This window comes from Oncorhynchus mykiss, chromosome 21, assembly GCF_057628025.1.
Source record: "Oncorhynchus mykiss isolate SJ-2025 chromosome 21, ASM5762802v1, whole genome shotgun sequence".
Classification (NCBI taxonomy): domain Eukaryota; kingdom Metazoa; phylum Chordata; class Actinopteri; order Salmoniformes; family Salmonidae; genus Oncorhynchus; species Oncorhynchus mykiss.
In genome coordinates this window covers 23,895,004-23,915,487 of record NC_143042.1, presented here as the reverse complement: position 1 = coordinate 23,915,487, position 20,484 = coordinate 23,895,004, and the positions used below count along the sequence as shown (strand labels likewise).

Genomic DNA, 20,484 nt, shown 5'->3' with positions numbered 1-20,484 from the left:
GTCATAATATATACCTTTGGTGGTGAATTTGATCCACACTATGAAATAAGCATTATAATGCTCCTTAAGATTGGCTTTCATACAGAGAGTAAGGAAAATCACAGCCGTGTTTCACCCTGTTCGAACAGTTCACATGTAATAAAAAGATGGTTAACTCAGACACACACACGACTCATACAATCTTCATGATATAATCATGATCATTATGATTAAAATGTATGTAGTTCTGTCCTTGAGCTGTTCTTGTCTATTGAGGTTCTGTATCAGGAAGAGTAGCTGCTGCTTTTGCAACAGCTAATGGGGATCCTAATAAAATACCAAATACCAAAAATGAATATGGTACTTAAATGTAGTCACACTTTATTTCGATAGTCCATAATAAATGATTGAAAGGTGGCCAAAATATCAACAGACTATCAACCAGGTTATCTGAGTAGGTGAACATGATGCAGACTTCTCCACTGGGGTGTCCATTATATTTGTCTTCAACATATGTTTACAGTTTCTATGTACAGCAACAAACAAGCCAGACGAGACAGCGAGATAAACACGGTGTAGCGGTGTCTTACCTTGTTGTAGTAGTGCAGCTGGACAGAGTGCCACTGGCCGTCACTGACCCCACCGGGAACAAAGGGATGGACCACGGTCTTCGACTCTCCTGGAGGAGGGAGAGAAAGTGATGGGAAAGAGGGAGAGAGGAACGACAGGAAAAATCAAGAGAGATGAAAAGAGGCTGTGGTTAATTCAATACCATATTGTCTGTTGAATGTACCTTGCATGCCAGACCTATAGGCTCTACTTTAATAGGGTGATAAATGTCTCCTATTATAGTAGTGCCATCGTACGACACTACTAACAAACAATACATGATTTACAACATGCATTATTTTTTAAAACATTTTTACAGTCCCTAAGTACGTCTAAGTTCAAATCAACGTAAGGAAACCTACTTCTCTCCTCCGTTCATTCATGAAGCTAAAACATGAAACTCCAACATGGGGAAATAAACACGCAGCCAGACTCACAAGGCCAGTCAGCTCACACAGTCATCATAAATCACACTCACTGTAAGAACACCAGGCTTTTCCCCAACCGTATCGATGGTTCTCATTCACAACGCCTACAGAGCAACAATCACACCGGATTTACCCAGGGCTTTTACTGACTGTTTACCAAGGGCAGGAGCCCCCCTGGAAGAACTTACCCACTGACTCAGTCAACAGTAACGCAACACCGTAGCTGTGTTACACAGAGCCATTAGTCATGGTGTTTAGCAGTCTTTATCAGAAAAACGCAATGACTTCTGCAGTACGACGTTGCCTTTTCTCGTTGGCTGTGTGGTATAAACTCCAGGGCTCCCTAGGCAATGGCAGTGAGACACACTCGGCGGAGTGGATTCAACAAGAGCTGTGTTTGTTTGCGTGCACATTGGTGTTTGAGCCAGAGGAAGCTGTGGCCCAGTCTTTGCTCCTCTGTTTATGAGCGTGTGTGAGCGGGGCTGAACAGGGCTAAGGTGTAAGTAGGTCTTTATGGCTTGTTAAGTGTCTATACTGTCATGAATCAGTCAGCCAGGCTCTGTTACGGGGGAAGCAGCTGCTCTCTGACCACAGGAAAACACTCATTCCTTTCACACAGCCAAAGCCAATGCATCTCTAGGTTTAACAGCACAGCAGCACAGCCAGACAACTGAGAGGACACAACGAAATCCTGGAACTGTTTGTTTCACACTGGTCAAGGAGTTCAGCTGATAAGAGTGTTTACCAAGGTTTGTGAAAGCCACATTAATGAAATCATTACAGCGGAGTTGATTAATCAAGCTAGTGTTAATACAAACAACTTGAAAGTCATTTTCCAGCTCTTTGTGTGAGCATGATTATTTGTTACTGTGGACACACACACTGCCGCCCTCTCACCTGCAGAGAAGGTGAGTTGGATCTGTTCCTCGATAATCTCCAAGGCGATAAAGTCGTGCTTCTCGTTAAATCTCCCATTGTACAGCAGCAGGGCATTCCTCTCTCTGGTGGCAAACCTGGGGACAAGATGGACACAGGGTCAAACTTTTATTGTAAAAGTCACATTTGGTGGCGAAATGGCACCCATTCAAATCTGACATCTCAAATATGGTTAGCCAAATGATTTCTTAGGTTTTTACAGTTTGTGGCATAGTTAGACTGTCACAGTGTCTGTGTACTGAACCCAAACTGCAAGATAAGATCCACTATATAAACAAAAGTATGTGGACACCCCTTCAAATTAGTGGATTTGGCTATTTCAGCACACAGCCATGTCATCTCCATAGACTAACATTGGCAGTAGAATGGCCTTACTGAAGAGCTCAGTGACTTTCAACGTGGCACCGTCATAGGATGCCACCTTTACGAACAAGTCAGTTTGTCAAATTTCTGTCCTGCTAGAAAACATGTTCTCTGGAGTGATGCATCACACTTCCCTATCTGGCAGTCCGGTGGATAGTGCCAACTGTAAAGTTTGGTGGAGGAGGAATAATGGTCTGGGGCTGTTTTTCATGGTTCGGGCTAGGCCCCTTAGTTCCAGTGAAGGGAAATCTTAACGCTACAGCATACAATGACATTCTAGACAATTATGCGCTTCCAACTTTGTAGCAACAGTTTGGGGAAGGCCCTTTTCTGTTTCAGTATGACAATGCCCCCATCCATGAAACGAGATCCATACAGAAATGGTTTGTCGAGATCAGTGTGGAAGAACTTGACTGGCCAGCACAAAGCCCTGACCTCAACCCCATAGGAAACCTTCGGGATGAATTGGAACGCTGACTGTGAACCAGGCCTAATCGCCCAACATCAGTGCCCAACCTCACTAATGCTCTTGTGGCTGAATGGAAGCAAGTCCCAACATCTAGTGGAAAGCCTTCCCAGAAGATTAAAGGCTTTTATAGCAACTAATGGGGGGACCAAATCCATATTAATGCCCATGATTTTGGAATGAAATGTTCCAAAATCATGGGCATTAAGTTGTCCACATACTTTTGGTCACGTAGTATATATGAAAGGTGGGATTTGGGGTTGGAGAAGTGTGTAAGGAAGGGGTGCGAAATTCATGAGGAAGAAAAGAGGAAGAGAGACTTGAAGAACAATAAGGAAGTGGTCGTAAGACCAGTGGTCTAGAGACAGGAAGGAGGAAGTAGATGCCCTGCCCTGGTGGCCCATCTCCCTGTTAACCCCTGCCATAGTGTGTGTGTGTTTGTCTGCCTGTGTGTATGCTATGAGGGGCACAGAGGGCACAAGAGTCAGACACCAGATGCCAGCAGGGCAGTGGGAGGTGCGGAGGGGGGTAGGGGGGCAGGAAGACACAGCCGATAAAAGAAAACAGTGATAAGAGTACCTCATCACAGGGCGCTTCCTGTTTTCACCCTGTTCTACCGCTTCTCACCGACACACACTCTGCTTTTCACATCAACCCACTTTTATGATCCTCACCCCACCTAGAAATTCAAATGGGACTAGCAACAGATCTGATACAATATTTACACTATTGTGCAAGTGCACTAGTTTTGACCAGAGCCACATAGGGCTGCCTCATAGAATGTAGTTTACTATAGGTTATGGTCCGGGAATATGGAGTCATTTGAGAGACGAAGAACTTGACCTGCATTCCCATTTCTGTGTTCCTGCCTTGACTAATATGGTTATGAAAGGTGTTGTAGCTCATTTCCCTATACGCAGTTTCAACAGATTCGAGCGTGAACACACACACACCCCTCTCATGTGTTTAATGTAAGCGGTTTTGGTGTGAGCTCCGACACAATAAAGATGTCTCTACATGCCCCACTGAACTGGTACACTGAACTGAGTGAAGTGTGTTTGTTTGTGCAACCCTACCTGTACCCAAATTACAGTTTACCACACACACGCAAACATGTACAGTACGCATGTCGCTCTGTTAACACACCTAGTCTGTGTAGCCGTGTGTGTGTGTGAGGTGAAGATCGACAGGAGATGAGAGAAGAGACGGTAAATGGGGAGAATAGTACAGTTGATTCAGCTAGAGGAACAGGAGGTAGACATTGATGGGGAGCTGAGACAGAGAGCGAGAGAGAGAGAGAGAGAGAGAGAGAGAGAGAGAGAGTAGATGGTGTCCAAGTACTCACATGAATGAGACAGTAAAGTGGAACCTCTGTCGCAGTCCTCTGAAGGTGATGAAGGACTGACCAGGGAAGGACCTGGTGGTCATCTCACAGTAAGGCTTCTCGTACTCTCCCGGGGGACACTGGCACATGAACCCCCCCACCAGCAGGTCTACACATTTCCCCCCGTTCTTACACACCCCCGGGACACACCGCCCCGACCGGGCGTTCACCTCACACTGCTCGCCTAGGGAGAGAAGGGAGGAGGGAGACGGTAAGGTTTAAGAGTGATATATACAGCCGGTCAGACCCACACAAAGTCATATTGATAGACTGCATTCCCATTTCCCATTTCTGAGAGACAGAAGACACTGAGCAGACGTCACTGTTTCCATATTGCTCCGCTGAATGGTTCTCATGGAGAATCTAATAATAATAATCATGTTTTATTGTCACATACACCGGATAGGTGCAGTGAAATATGCTCATTTAAAGGGTCAGCCATACTAATACGGCGCCCAAGGAGGAAATTAGGGTTATGGAGACTAACTACTGGTCTGGACATCACCACCACAGATACACAGCTCAGTTTCCCACTGACAGACTGTCTGTCTATGAGACCACAGGAAACTGGCTGACTGGCTCAAGTTTGCATGCCAAAGTTGGCCAGCCTAGGCAGATTCCTGATTCCTCCACTGACAGACTCCCATGGCTCTGACTGGTACTCCATCTTGGAGTCCATCAGTTTCCTTATCTAAGACAGCCACCAACCATCGGCGTCAACTCCAGCTCCAGTGTTGTGTCAACCATCATCCCGACAAAATCTGTCCGGGGGGAGGGGAGGGGACAGCCAGGTATGCGTGGGATGGAGGGGGGCACAGGATGCCAGAACGTCAGATTTCGGACCCTGTCTGGACCCTGGTAATGACTCTTCTCTCTGCGGTATAATCCCTTTTCCCGAGGAGAATTAGGAGGATCTGTTTCCCTGTAATGTGGAAATAATGTGGAAACCCAAGGCAGACACAGTATGCCCCGCTGTCATCGGCCACATAATGGCTCCTGACTAGCTGAGGTTGAACTGTGACCTTCAAAGACTAGGCCCCCCATTGGAGGAGCGGAGAGGTGGAGGAAGGTATAATCAGGTAATTACAGCTGATAAGGAAGCGAAGGAGGGAAAGAGAGGAAAGGAGTGGTGGGGTTGTCATTATATTCTACCGGGCCCCATTGTAGGGACAGAGAGACGGAGAGATGTGGTATCACTATCAGATGAAAGCTCCCGTTCAGTTGACCTGCAAACGCCATAATAAAAATGTCACGAGTGCAACTGATAGCTCCGACCCTCGACCATCACTCATAGACACAAAGACAGAGTGATAGGAGTAGGGAGTAGGGCCTACTATAGAGTGTACCTGGGGCAGCCAGCTAGACAGCATTCCAACCTCATCTCAAACATAAATCACATTGAGACAGACCACATGCTTTCCCATTTAGTAAAGGGGTCATTTCTAGTTGATGGATCATCAGTGGGTTGGCACATCCTGCTGCTGGCAAACACCAGAGTTGATCTGCAGCCAAAATGATTGCCATGCAAAGCCTGCGTCACCCAAATGGGAAGCTACACTCTGATGGTGGATGGGGTGACTTAGAGACCTAGTAAAGTATTAGCCTGTTTCTGCTACTTTGTCAACTACTATGGCCATTTCCACACCATTGACAAGACCCCACAACAGCTTAAAAAACAGGCTAGCAAAGGATAACACAGCATAGAGTGGAGCCACTCACCAGTGAAGTCTTCCTGACACTCGCAGGTATAGCCTCCCTCTCGGCTGCGACACTTCCCGTTGTTCCTGCAGGGTCCTGAGTAGCAGAGGTCTATCTCCGTCTCGCAGTAGTCCCCGGTGAAGCCTGCAGGACAGCGGCAGCGCAGACCGTTGATGGGGTGGATGGGCCGGAACAGCACCGTGTCGGAGGAGATGAAGGGCGGGGAGCTGTCAAACTTCAGCACAGACACACACTTCATATAGTTCTCACACGGCTCCCTCAGGCAGATGTTGTCGTCGAAGGGAAGCACCTGGAATGGATACAATTAATCAGGAAATTGCTCAAATCCAGAAAATGAAATTGGCAACAGAGTTTGCTGGTTTTCGTTCCTTCCTTCGAATCAGTGGCTGACTTAGATCGGGAACACCTGAGTCGTGTTCATTAGGGCACACCGTAGCTAAACTTTTCAAAAAAACAACAAACATTTATTATTCGACAAGTTCAGATAGTACCTTCCAGTTTCTGATAATTTCCTTCAATTTCGTGACAACTGTACATGACCCAGTTCTACAGGAGTGCCTATGGGGTAGGTAGGGGTCGATTTGGGATTCATTCAAATAACCTGTTGTGATGATATTAGCCGAAGCAGGGTGCGGTTCAGGTAGATCTGCTCCTGCAGCTCCTCGGAGGGGAAGTACCTCCCTGGGGGACCCCCTGGCTGCAGCGCCGAGAAGGTCACGTTGAGGATGGCGCCCCGCACGTCTGTGTCGTTCTGGATATTGAACACAAAGACGGCCTGGCGGCTGGTGGAGAGTAGAGAATAGCGAGTAGAGAGTCTTGTGATCACACGGAGCAGAAGTACCATAGCAGCAACAGAATGCTACACGGACTAACCATGTAGGGTTACAACATTTCAATATCTTTCCTCCCCAAAAATCCCAGGTTAGACAGAAATCTCGGTTGGAGGATCATTATTCCGTCCTGATACCGAGAATCTTCCAACCAGGTTTCCTGGAACCCTCAGTAGGAGCAGACACATTACCTGGTGGAGAGCACGGCTGCCACACCCTCCAGGAAGAGGGACAGCAGAGGGGACAGGAAGCGCTCCTGAGACATGTTCTCCAGGCGCACCGTGATGCTGTTGGTCAACATGTCGTCTGTGATTATGGTGACACGCAGGGTGCACAGAGCTGTGACCTGATGGATTCCGTCTGGGGAGGGGGGGGGGGGGGGAGAGGGAGGGTTAAATGGATGAACTACAGAGCAGAGCAACAGTTAAAAGGCGGACCAGAACTACTGTACATAATTGAAGCCATTAAGATGTGCAAATATTTGTTTAGCATGTAGAAGTGATAATTGTCTAAGTCAGCGTTTCCCAAACTGGGTCCCGGGGCTCGTTTTGGTTTTTAGCCCTAGCACTACACAGCTGAATGAAATAATCACAGCTTGATGACTTGGTTATTTGATGCAGCTGTGTAGTGCCAGGGCAAAAAACAAAACGTGCAAAACAGTTTTGGGAAATGCTGATCTAAGTGGATTTATTGCAGAGCAGAAGTAGAGTCAACCACAGTTCAGCCACATGAAAACTGGTGTTGAACTTTGTTGAATAGTTCATTTTTTACCTTTATTTAACTAGGCAAGTCAGTTAAGAACAAATTCTTATTTACAATGACAGCCTACCAGGGAACAGTGGGTTAACTGCCTTGTTTAGGGGCAGAACAAGAGATTTTTACAGGGATTTGATCTTGCAACCTCTTGGTTACTGGCCCAACACTCTAACCACTAGGCTACCTGCCGCCCTCCTAGGCTACCTGCCGCCGTTGAATAGTTAATTGGCCCGATCAGACATTAAATCAAGTAGACAGTCACTGGTAGGGATATATCATTTGAATAAATAAGCATTTTGCCAAACCTGAAAGTGTAGGCATTTTTACCCCTCTCGTCCACAAACACACTTTACTGACTAACAGTAAATATCTCAATCCTAACGGATCATTCTCAGAGGAGATCCCAAATGGCACCCTGCTCCCTATGTAGTGTACTACTTAAACCAAGGCTCCGGACAGAAGTACTGTCCAAGAGTGTGAACGCCAAACGAGAGACGTGATCTGCTCACAGCGATTTCCTGACAAATATTAAGTTACAGTGAGACATGGGAAGGACTGGCTTATATTGTCCAGTCTGCCAGCTTTCAGAGTTAAGTGGGTGTCTGTAGGTCTCGTTGTGATTCCACCCGATTCAAAGCCACTCCTAAGTAATTAAACGAATCTGATGTGTCATTTCAACTTGTGGAACAACTGAAAACTGCTAAGTCTTACTAACCTAAATATCATACACACTGAGTGTACATAACATTATGAACACCTGCTCTTTCCATGACAGACTGACCAGGTGAATCCAGGTGAAACCTATGATCCCTTGCTGATGTCACTTGTTAAATCCACTTCAATCAGTGTAGATGAAGGGGAGGATACAGGTTAAAGAATACATTTTTGAATCTTGAGACATTGAGACACGGATTGTGTATGTGTGCCATTCAGAGGGTGAATGGGCAAGACAAAAGATTAAGTGCCTTTGAACGGGGTTTATGGTAGTAGGTGCCAGGCACACCAGTTTGTGTCATGAACTGCAATGCTGCTGGGTTTTTCATGCTCAATAGTTTCCTGTGTGTGTGTGTATCAAGAACGGTCCACCACCCAAAGGACATCCAGCCAACTTGACACAACTGTGGGAAGCATTGGAATCAACATGGACCGGCATCCCTGCGGAACGCTTTCGACAACTTGTAGAGTCCACGCCCCGACGAACTGAGGCTGTTCTGAGGGCAAAGAGGGGGTGCAACTCAATATTAGGAAGCTGTTCCTAATGTTTGGTAGACTCCGTGTAGAGCCTTTCGGCATGGGCCCGTTCGATATAATGCTGGATAATAGGGAGAGAGCTGGCAAATCAAAACTGTTAACTCTAACTGATCCATACAAAGTCTATAGGGCTAGTCTATATGTTCAACACCAAGCATACAGAGAGAGACTATAGGGCTGTGATGTAGGAGGAGAATGGCCAACAGGTGGCTGCAGCAGTTGAAATACTTTTGAAACGTCTCTGAGTGGGAGATCGGGTTGCAGGAGTCTTGTTGAGTCAATGTGAATGCGTGTGTGAGAGAGACGGCTGAGGGGCAGGTGCCTTGTCAGTCACTCTCCCCCAAATTAGGTCATTTCTCAGGACCCCTACACCCCTCTCTACCCCTGCCTCCCCCCTTCCTATATCCGCTCTCTGCTCCCTCCCCTGTCAGTGCCTCTGTTCATCAGACTGCCTCACACTGTTTATCAGACTGGGTGTTGATACCGTTGTCTCCTCACAGCCTCCTCCTTCTCTCCCTCTTCTCTAAAGTGTTGCCCAGTGTGCCATCACTGTCAGACAGAGAAGAGCAAGGCGACCCATGTTTTCCACTCTGTTACACCCACAGTCACCACATATACTTTGAGAGAAGTACACACAAAAGCACCCGCTTCCCATGTGGTCACACACACACACACACACACACACACACACACACACACACACACACACACACACAAACACGCATTCCCGACTGTGCTCTACTCACACAGAGTAACTGTTACATTAGCCATCCATTACAGAGTAGCCTACCCAGTCGTCCGCTCCCCACCTGTCCCCTCTGCCTGTCTGTCTGCACAACACACTGTTAGTGCACATGGTGGTCTAGAAGCTAGATCAATCACCTGATTGATTGAAACACAAACACATATGCGAGCAGGGATGGTCGGACAAAAACATGCACACACACACACACACACACACACACACACACACAAACACACACACACACACACACACACACACACACACTACAGAAAGTCGCAATACAGGAGGCAGGTGTAAGAGGTTCCAGTCGCCTGTTGAGTGTTGTCATTAAGCCGCGATGAAGTAAGCCCTGACACTAGCTGTTGGCACTCAGTTTAAGACAACAGTACAACTCTAAACCCGTTGCTGTTGAGAGTACAGCTCAAGCCGTCTTGTTTGTAGGATAAATGATGTGTTTGACAAATGTTTCATCACCGATTCTCAGTGTACTCAAAAGGCAATCTAAGCTATTCACTCACTGAGTAAACTAAGCGGGAAAAGGCCTACTGTATAGGCCATGAAGTACATGCACACAGTCCTGACTCTAGGTAAGTTACTATATAGATGCACTGAACCCTCATACTCTTCCCCACACACAATGCTGGGGGAATGAGGTTTGACAACAGGCTACTACAATTTTTTGTTAATTTATTTATTTGTATTTAAAAATTGAACCTTATTTTAACTAGGCATGTCAGTTAAGAACAAATTCTTATTTACAATGACGGCCTACTGTCACGACTTCTGCCGAAGTCGGTCCCTCTCCTTTGTTCGAGCGGTGTTCGGCGGTCGACGTCACCGATCTTCGAGCCATCTCTGATCCATTTTTCATTTTCCATTGGTTTTGTCTTGTCTTCCATCACACCTGGTTTCAATCCCATCAATTACATGTTGTGTATTTAACCCTCTGTTTCCCCTCATGTCCTTGTTGAAGAGTGTTTGTTTGTATGTTAGTGCTATTATGTGTTGGTGCGCGACGGGTTTTGTACCCATTTTATAATTTGTTGTATATTTTGGTTTTGGAGCTTGTTTGTAGTTCTTAATAAATGACTCAGTTTATACCAAGTTCGTTCTCCTGCACCTGACTTCCCTGCCACCAACACGCACACCTTACACCTAGACCGGTCAAACCTGGACGACGCTGGGCCAATTGTGCGCTGCCCTATGAGCCTCCTAATCACGGCCGGTTGTGATACAGCCTGGGTTCGAACCATGGTGTCTGTACTCTGTAGTGACGCCTCAAGCACTGAGATGCAGTGCCTTAGACCGCGGGAGAACAAGGTTAAATACAGGAAGAGTTTTACTGCCATCTTTTTCCTCTCTTTCCCGTGGCATCCCGAGAGAGAGAGAGAGATGCTATTTATATCCCTGCAGCTGTTCTATTCGGGATCAATGAGAGGGCAACACACACACACACACACACATACACACACACACACACACACAGGGTGTTCCTGGGCAGATAACAACCAGTCATCTCTGGGTGTGTCACATTCAGACGCCATGGAAAGTGGAGTTCTCTGAGGGTAAACAGGACTACATGGGAGTGACATGGGAGAAGACAGGACCCATCCCATAGTGATATGAAACAATGAAACACCACACACTACATTACAAAGATGCCGCTTACAAGTATATCTGAGTGTGTCACAATAAAACGCCGTGACGAAGGTCTATAGAGTCTGAAACATTGGTGAAATAAGATCCATGACATTTGTTGGAAGCAGTTGCTACAGTTTTCTTGAATATTCCGTGTGTTGCAACTACGATATGCCGAGCATTCATGAACTAGCAATAACCATTAAGATACGAGACTGATATACTAGTGCTAAAGTCAATAAATGAATACATTATCCAAACAGTAAAACTCATTAGCGTCACAGCGTATCACTCATTGTTTTATTAGTCATCTCGGGCTAAAGAATCCAGGCGGTGAACCCCCGAGCTGTAGCAGCGAATGAATCATAGACGCGATGATTGCATATGTGTTTATTGGGTTACTAAAATGCAATAAACCCGCAATCTGTTTTCCATAGACAAAGATCTAGTCAGCAATAACTCCCCCAATCCTAAACAAAAGTGGGACAAACTCCAAACTCGCCATAGGTCAGTGTCTAGGAGAGTCTTGTTTACGAGGCAGGAGGTGCTAAGGCTGTTAACAGACTGGGAGACACCAGCCAGTCCCTGTAGTTTATAAGCCAACTTAACTATGATGGAGCTGGACACTGGGACACTGGGACATTCCACCAAGGTCCCCAGCTGTCACAGTGAGTGACAACACCCTTGTCTATATCACTGACTGCCCCCACCCATCCACCCACCCACCCATTCTGGAGATCGATGACACTGCTGTCACTATCTGTCTGTGGTCTGTGACTGACAGTCACAGAGTGTGGTCATCATGGTGTCGGTTAAATTGTTTTTCAACTCACAATTCAGGAAGCATGTTAAAATGTTAGTAATGAATTGAAACATTTTCATAGAGACAACAGGTGATTTTCAAGTCAATTGACCAAATTAAAAATGAAGCAGAGCACAACCCTGGTGGCCACCTACTCCATCCAACAACGACAGCAGTGTTTTCACAGATAACGGAAGAAGCAGAGCGGGTGGTAAAACAAACGACAGACGTCTCATCTGTACGACAGTCGACAGGTTCCCCTCGCAAACCTGTCAACCTCACCTGTGTGAGACAGAGGGGCGATTCAAACCTCCCCCCTACAGCAGGAAGAGAGTGGTATGTTCCGCTCCTAAATCACTATGACAGCAGAAAGGAAAGGACAACCTCTGCATTCCACACAAAGACCAATCCTTCCCTGCATTGGTTTGTTTGCAGTGGAAATGTGATGGTTTAAATCATTTTGACATTTACCACAGTCAAATAGGATGGTAATACGAGGAAAAGTGTTGAATCCTTGAAGAAAGCCAACAATTATTACAAAAGGGCATACTAGACATACAGACTTTTTTTTATTTTACTGGCAACCACGTTTTATTGTGCAATAACATTTTAAAAGGTACAGGGACCAATGAAAACCAGTAAAAACTGAGCCCTATTTAGCAGGCGCTGAGAAAACGGCACAAAGCGACCAACTGACCCCTTTCTCTCTCTCCGAACATTCAAATATTTGAATCCCAACAATGATTCCAAACCGACTGTACCTCGACCAATCGGTGTCTAGAGTGATATCAGCACCCCATTCCCTGTGACACACCTAACCGCCCCTGGCCTATCAGGTACAGAGCAAACAAACAGGTTATTTGACTGTAGAGTCAATCCCACACTCTCACTAACAGTTTGGCTTTCTCATCAATCAGCTCGAGAAAGTGTAATTAATCTCTCTCTCTCTCTCTGTCTCTCTCTCTCTCTCTCTCTCTCTCTGTCTCTGTCTCTCTCTCTCTGTCTCTCTCAGACAAACACACACACAGTGAAACTTTTCCCTATAAGAACTTGGTAACTAACTGGGTCCAGGAGAAGGGTTTCTCTCACAGTGTGAGCAGACAGACTGGGATGTCAGGATCACATATCAGCGGCCTACAGACATCCTGCTGTCTGTGTGATAAGAAGAAGAACAGGGGAATTCACCTCCTCTACCACAGTGACCTTTATATCCTACAGACTGACAGAACGGAAAGACAATCATGCTAGAATCAATCTATCTATCGGTTACTCGGGAATTCAACATGCATGACATGAGATGATTGGTTAGGGAAAGTAATAGATTCAATGAGGAGGCGAAGGAAAGTTTCTTAGCAGTTGCCAAGTGGATGTTTATTATGCGAGCGTGGGGAGGAGAGGATAGGAGAGCGGGAAACAATGAAACTGTAGCTGACAGGGGTAATCACTGCCGATGATTGGGGATGACTGGGGCCTCTCTTCCTGCGCATCTGTCTCTCCCTACACACAACTGGCACACACATCAATCAAGTCTCCACACACAAACCCACACAACTGCCATAGGCATCATTCAAGGGAGGACAGGAGATACTGACACCACGGCAAATCATTGTAATAACATTATTAGTGGGCTCCCGAGTGGCACAGTGGTCTAAGGCACTGCTTCTCAGTGCTAGAGGCGCCACTACAGACCCTGATTCGATTCCAGGCTGTATCACAACCGGCCGTGATTGGGAGTCCCATAGGGCGGCGCACAATTGGCCCAGCGTCGTCCGGGTTAGGGTTTGGCCGGTTTAGGCCGTCATTGTAAATAAGAATTTGTTCTTAACTGATGTGCCAAGTTAAATAAAGGTTCAATTCAAATAAAATCCACTATCACTAATACAACTTTAACATCTCTGTTGACATACAACTGTAATGTGACTTTGCCATGATAGCATGATAGTGTAATAAATATGGGCCACGTGTCAGGGACAGGGAGTAGGAGCTTTGGCCGTGAGTCAGACCAGTGGCCCTTTAAATGAAACCGTGTTCCAGGATCAATGGTTAACCCTACAGGAATGCGCAGAGTGACTGGGTTCACTGAGAAACCCTGGCAGGTTTACAGGCCTCAGACCTGAAGTTAGACAACTAGAAAAAGCTGGAGCTCATCTATCAGTTCGCTCTTTATAAAGTTGTTTTGAACTACGCCTGCATCCCAAATGGCACCCTTGCCCATATATATATTGCACGACATAGGGAATAGGGCGCCATTTGGGACGCTGGCTATATGTTTCCCATCCACACTGCCGCTCTCACTCATATTCCCCTTCACCAGGAATGAATTGTGCAAGGTCAGCAGAGCGTTGTCGGTGTCAACTGTAATTCCTCCACTTGGCAGTCCATTCTAGCGAAGGAGGAGATAGTCTGCTACATATTTTAGCTCATCCCTTCCTCCTTCCCTCTTGTTCTCTTTCTCTCACCATATCTCCCTCCCGCTCTTCACCCATCCCTATCGCTCACTCTCCTTTAACGGTCTCTGTCCGTCTGTATCTGTGTCTCATCCCCGTCTGTCCAGCAGACCCGGTGGACTCTACACCCAGAAGCCTTTATCTCACAGGATTAGTGTTTATGTACGTCTGGCTGCAGCTTTGATCTGCTCTGGCCTGGAGACAGACACACGGACCGCATCTCAAATGGTAACCTGTACCCTTTATAGTGCAATACTTTTGACCGGGGCCCATAGGGATCTAGTCAAAGGTAGTGCACTATAAGGGAATAGGGTGCCACTTGGAACGAAGCCATGGACATACCTGAGAATAAACATGTCTGGGGAGATGAGAGGGGCTTTCACTGACTGCTTCCAGACACACTGACAGTAATAGAGGAGAGGAATAGAGAGGAGATGAGGAGAGCTTCTGGCCACAACTCCTCTTCTGAGGCTGCCAGGGGTAGTGTCTGAAAGTGCACCCTGACATATTCTGTGTCTATCTGTAACTCTGCGGCTCTGGCTGCTTTGGAAGCACTGCTGATGATGTTACAGAGGTCCTATCCCACTAGACTAGCAACATTCCCTTCATGTCATAACTCAGACACACATACACTAAAAACACACACAGCTGTCCCACTCAACACCCGCACTTTCCAGGGGGTCCCCTTCCCCCTCCTCTTCCTCCTCCTCTTCCTCCTCCTCTCCAACGGTACAACTCCAAACTCAAGTGTGAGCTAACAGGGATTATTGCTCACTTAGCCAGTCAGTCACTCAGCCGTAGTTGTGAGGAGAGGATAGCAGAGCGGCAAGCAGGTAGGGACACAAAAGACTCCTTTCACCCCAGGATGAGAGGAGGGGGGCTAAGCAGGGAATAACATCCCTTTGACAGCACTGGAACAGGTGGGATTACAACACAGGAACATACTATCTATTTATCCTTACAACAGGAATAGGGAATCATTAAATTCTTCCAGAGTGATCATGAAATGCAATCACGACACCCTATTCCAATCACGAGGTAATTGAGTATTCACACCGATTCACACCGGTTGACATTATCCACATTTTGTTGTGTTACAAAGTGGGATTAAAATGGAGTAAATTGTCATTTTTTGTCAACAATCTACACACAATAATCTGTAATGACAAAGTGGTAGAAAAATGCAAATGTTTCAAAAACATTTTATGGATAATAAAACACTAAAATATTTTGATTAGAGAAGGATTCAACGCCCTGAGTCAATTAGAATCACCGTTGGCAGTGATTACAGCTGTGAGTCTTTTTGGGTACGTCTCTAAGAGTTTTGCAAACCTGGATTGTACAATATTTGCCCATTATTCTTTAAAAAATTATTCATGTTGGTTGTTGATCATTGCTAGTGTCACACCCTGATCTGTTTCACCTGTCCTTGTGATTGTCTCCACCCCCTCCAGGTGTCGCTTATTCTCCATGGTGTATACAGTTGAAGTCTGAAGTTTACATACACTTAGGTAAGAGTCATTAAAACACGTTTTTCAACCATTACCGGAAAATTCCTGTTAACAAACTATAGTTTTGGCAAATCGGTTAGGAATTCTACTTTGCGCATGACACAAGTCATTTTTCCAACAATTGTTTACAGACAGATTATTTCCCTTATGTATCACAATTCCAGTGGGTCAGAAGTTTACATACACTAAGTTGACTGTGCCTTTAAACAGCTTGGGAAATTCCTGAAAATTATGTCATGGCTTTAGAAGCTTCTGTTAGGCTAATTTACATCATTTGAGTCAATCGGAGGTGTACCAGGAGATGTATTTCAAGGCCTACCTTCAAACTAAGTGCCTCTTTGCATGACATCATGGGAAAGTCAAAAGAAATCAATCCGCCTGCCTAACTATTCTGCCTGCCCTGACCTCGAGCCTGCCTGCCACTCTGTACCTCCTGGACTCTGAACTGGTTTTGACCTTTTGCCTGTCCATTTGCCTGCAACATTCTCTTGCCTACCCCTTTTGGATTGTTTAATAAATATCAAAAGACTCAAACCATCTGCCTCCCGTGTCTGCATCTGGGTCTCGCCTTATAGCTAGACAGCCATTTTAAAGTCTTGCCATAGATATTAAAAATGATTTAAGTCAAAACTGTAACTAGGCCGCTTAGGAACATTCAATGTCGTCTTGGTAAGCAACTCCAGTGTATATTTGGCCTCATGTTTTAGGTTATTGTCTTGCTGAAAGGGGAATATATTTCATATTGTCTGTTGGAAAGCAGAAAAAACTGATTTCCATCTAGGATTTTGCCTATTACGTTTATTTTTATCCTAAAAATCTTCCTAGTCTTTGCCAACGACAAGCATACCCATAACATGATGCAGCCACCACCATGCTTGAAAATATGAAGAGTGGTACTCAGTGTTGTGTTGTGTCGGATTTGCACCAAACAAAAAGCTCTATATTCAATGCAGTATTACTTTTGTGCCTTATTGCAAAAAGGTTACATGTTTTGGAATACTTTCCTTCTGTCATGCAGCTTTAGTATTGTGGAGTAACTACAATGTTGTTGATCCATCCTAATTTTTGTCCTATCACAGCCTTTAAACCCTGTAACTGTTTTAAAGTCCTCATTGGCCTCATGGTGAAATTCTTCCTCTCCGTCAACTGAGTTAGGAAGGACGCCTGTATCTTTGTAGTGACTGGGTGTATTGATACACCATCCAAAGTGTAATTGATAACTTATCCCCCCCCCCCATCTATCAATAATCCCCCCCCATCTTCTTTGCGAGTTATTGGAAAACCTACCTGTTTTTTGTGGTAGAATCTGTGCTTGAAATTCACTACTCAACTGAGGGACCTTACAGATAAATGTATGTGTGGGGTACAGAGATGGAGTCATCAATCAAAAATCACTTTAACCACTATTACTGAACACAGAGTGAATCCATGCAACTTATTATTTTCATTTTTTTTATTTAAGTTTTAACTATTGAACAAATTCTTATTTACAATGACGTCCTAGGAACAGTGACTTGTTAAGCTTTTTTTATGTTTTATTCCTGAACTTATTTAGGCTTGCCATAACAAGGTTTTCATTTATTATTAATTTGTAAAATATTTTAAAAACAACATTCCCCTGTGACATTATGGGGTCCTGTGTGTAGACCAGTGACACAACATCTCAACTGAATCCTTGCTAAATTCAGGCTGTCACCCAACAAAATGTGGAAAAGGTCAAGGGGGCGTGAACACTTTCTGAAGGCACAGTAGGAGTAACGTTATAGACCCTTCCCCCCCGTTACCAAGCCAATACCCCTATCTCAGGCTGTGTGCTGCTTGCATTTTAACCTGTGGTTGTCCCCAGTTAAGGCCAGACCCAGGGAGAAGAAAACAGCCACGGTTACAGAAAGACAACCTCTAAAATGAGTCCAAATTATGGACTAACTGCTTGATTTGCTATTTAGCTGTTGTTACTCCGTCTTATCCACAACAGGGTGGCCGAGGCCATTATCCTCTATCTCGTAGCTAGGGGCTGCTCAACCAGCTGTTACACTGGACCTGAGATTTGAACACAGAACGGATTGATTTGCTGCCAGTTGCCCCTGTTGTCGCTACAGGCCTAAGACTTCAGATGGTGGTGGCTGGAAGCTGGAATTGCATTACAAAGCATATTAGATTAAGAAGGGAGGGAGAAGAACGAGAGAGAGGGGGGGAGAGAGTGGACAGAGTGTCATGTTCGTTGTCTATTACATTAGCTGGCAATAAGTCGCCGGGTGTCATGCGACGTTCATCTGCTGTGAGGACAGAGACCGAGAATAGAGCCTGATGGCTGGGGGGGTATTTCTACACTACAGGAATACAGTCACACGATGGATCACTGGATGGTCTCGTCCACCAGCCCGGCTCTTTCGCTCTCACTCTGTTATATTTGCTAGCAATTATCCTGGGGACAAGGTCACTGGTGGCCACAGGCTCCTGTTGCTTTATCAGGGTTCATTAACGTCCCAAATTCAGCAGCAATCAAACTGGTCTCGTTGGAAGCGATTAGTTGATTTTCACCGCTTAGATCTACTTAGCGGTTAACTCTGCAACTCAGCACCCCCCCCCTCTCTCCATCCCTCCCTACCTCTCTGTTTTCTCTCCTCTAATCGAGATCCGGTTCTCTATTTCCCCTTATTATAAAGGTCAGAGGTCATCATATCCAGGTGTCTACTACTCATCACCAGAAGGAAAGGTAGACGTGGCCCACAGGCACTGATCTAGGACCAGTTGTACCCTCCCAAAATATTAACCTCAGCGATTTGTTAGGGAAAGTGCAAAACTGACCTTAGATCAGTTTCTAGGGTCAACTTCTACCTACTCCTCTCCAGACTGTTTTATGGTGGAGAAAAGGGGGAGAGGAAAAGGGGTATTACAAACAGGGGAGGAGAGGTTGATTAGAAAGAAGGAATGGAGGGAAGAGATGGGGGAGGAGCGAGAAGGGGTATATCAGGAACAGATTGAGGGAGGGGTCAAGGCGTCCGAATGCTTCCCAGACGAAACAGTTTGGAGTATTTTGTGAAGTTTTTGTTCGTTTTTGGACTTCAGAAAGTTTTTTTCCGGCTGTTCAGGCACAAAACATTTTTTTCTCAAGACAAGCCAAAGTCGTTAGCCGAAGTCTATGCCTCTTCGTCAGTGATTGGTCAACAGTAGGGATTCTTCAATAAAGTCATTCAATGGGAGACAACTCGTTTTCATGCACATTTTTTCCTGAGTGCCTGTCCCATACGGAGACGCACACTTACTCTGTAAGAATAGTGGCCACAGCAACTACACAGTCACCAAGGGCTGACCTAAATCCTCCTCTGTAGCTGGGGCCTTGGAGCATGGCCAGAGAGAGAGAGAGAGAGAGAGAGAGAGAGAGAGAGAGAGACGGTGGAGAGAGAGAGAGAGAGACGGTGAAGAGAGGGAGGTGAGAGCGAGAGAGGAGGGAGCGAGAGAGTGGAAGAGAGGAGAGTATGAAGAGAGAAATACAATATGTACAGGAAGAGAGATGGAAAGGGAGATAGAGGATGCACCAGGGTTTGACCCAGGTTTTGTGATTTTATGATCACATGTTCCTGACGAGATCTGCCTTCTCTGCTGTAGTCAATCAGTGACAAGATTGACTCATTGTCATATTTCCCTGCTCAGACAGCTTTGCTTTCTACAGCATACACAAACCCTGCGTCACACTAGAGCTAGAGCGAGAGAAAAGAGCGATAGAGAGGAGGAGTGGGGAGGGGATATGGGAAAGAGAGATGGAGAGAGATAAATGAAGAGAGAGAGAGAAGAGGGAGATCTCCAATAACGGTGTTTAAAAAGTAAAATAAACAATGTCTGTGCTATCTAAGATGTGGAATAGGCCTCCTGTGGCATGCTACTGCACTGTGAGAGGGGAGAGCGTATGAGATGAAGAGATAGCTCTGACTGTCTGGGTGATAAACTCACTCAGCAACACAACACAATGACGAAACCCCCCTACCAAATCAAAACAACACACAAAACATGTCAACAATGAAGCATAGTCAATCAGGCCTGTCAAAACTACTCATTCCACTAGGCCAGGATAAAGTATCTTATTTCCTTAACATTTTAGCTTACATTTCACACTACTAAAGAGACACAGAAGCACACAAAAAGAAAGCACCTGAGAAAGAACCACTACTACTTATGGGTTATAAGTTTGACCTCAAACTTACAGCTTTTAAATTCCCCTAAACTTAACCTAAACTTAACCTAAACTTGAAATCACCTGGGTTGTAAAATCAAAGAATGTTCTCTGATCACTCAATCAGATTAAGGAATTTAAGGGACATACAAAGTAGTGATGGGGGAAACAAATTGATGCAGTTATATATTCGGGATATTATTTTTGACAATATATAATATAGTTTTGACAATATTGCAATATTATTTTTGTGCTAGTCGGCTGTACATGTACAAAAACGTCAGTATTTTTACACATCACGGACAAACTGAATTGGTCCACCCACACAGACAGCGTGGTGAAGAAGGCGCTGCAGCGCCTCTTCAACCTCAGGAGGCTGAAGAAATTTGGCTTGTCACCAAAAGCACTCACAAACTTCTACAGATGCACAATCGAGAGCATCCTGTCGG

The 20,484-nt window shown here is 45.4% G+C and overlaps 1 protein-coding gene across 7 annotated transcripts in view; it reads right to left on the bottom strand.

The window, feature by feature from the left end:
- The window catches only part of LOC110501067 (cadherin EGF LAG seven-pass G-type receptor 1), a 112,949-nt gene that overhangs the window by 53,892 nt on the left and 38,573 nt on the right, over window positions 1-20,484 (bottom strand). For all 7 annotated transcript variants that reach the window (XM_036957692.2, XM_036957695.2, XM_036957693.2 and 4 more), the window contains exons 2-7: window positions 6,906-7,074; window positions 6,486-6,666; window positions 5,885-6,173; window positions 4,127-4,349; window positions 1,914-2,029; window positions 570-658 (exon numbers count right to left, since the gene is read on the bottom strand). In XM_036957692.2, the coding sequence (XP_036813587.2) occupies window positions 570-658; window positions 1,914-2,029; window positions 4,127-4,349; window positions 5,885-6,173; window positions 6,486-6,666; window positions 6,906-7,074 (1,067 nt within the window). The remainder of the gene's footprint in view (window positions 1-569; window positions 659-1,913; window positions 2,030-4,126; window positions 4,350-5,884; window positions 6,174-6,485; window positions 6,667-6,905; window positions 7,075-20,484) is intronic.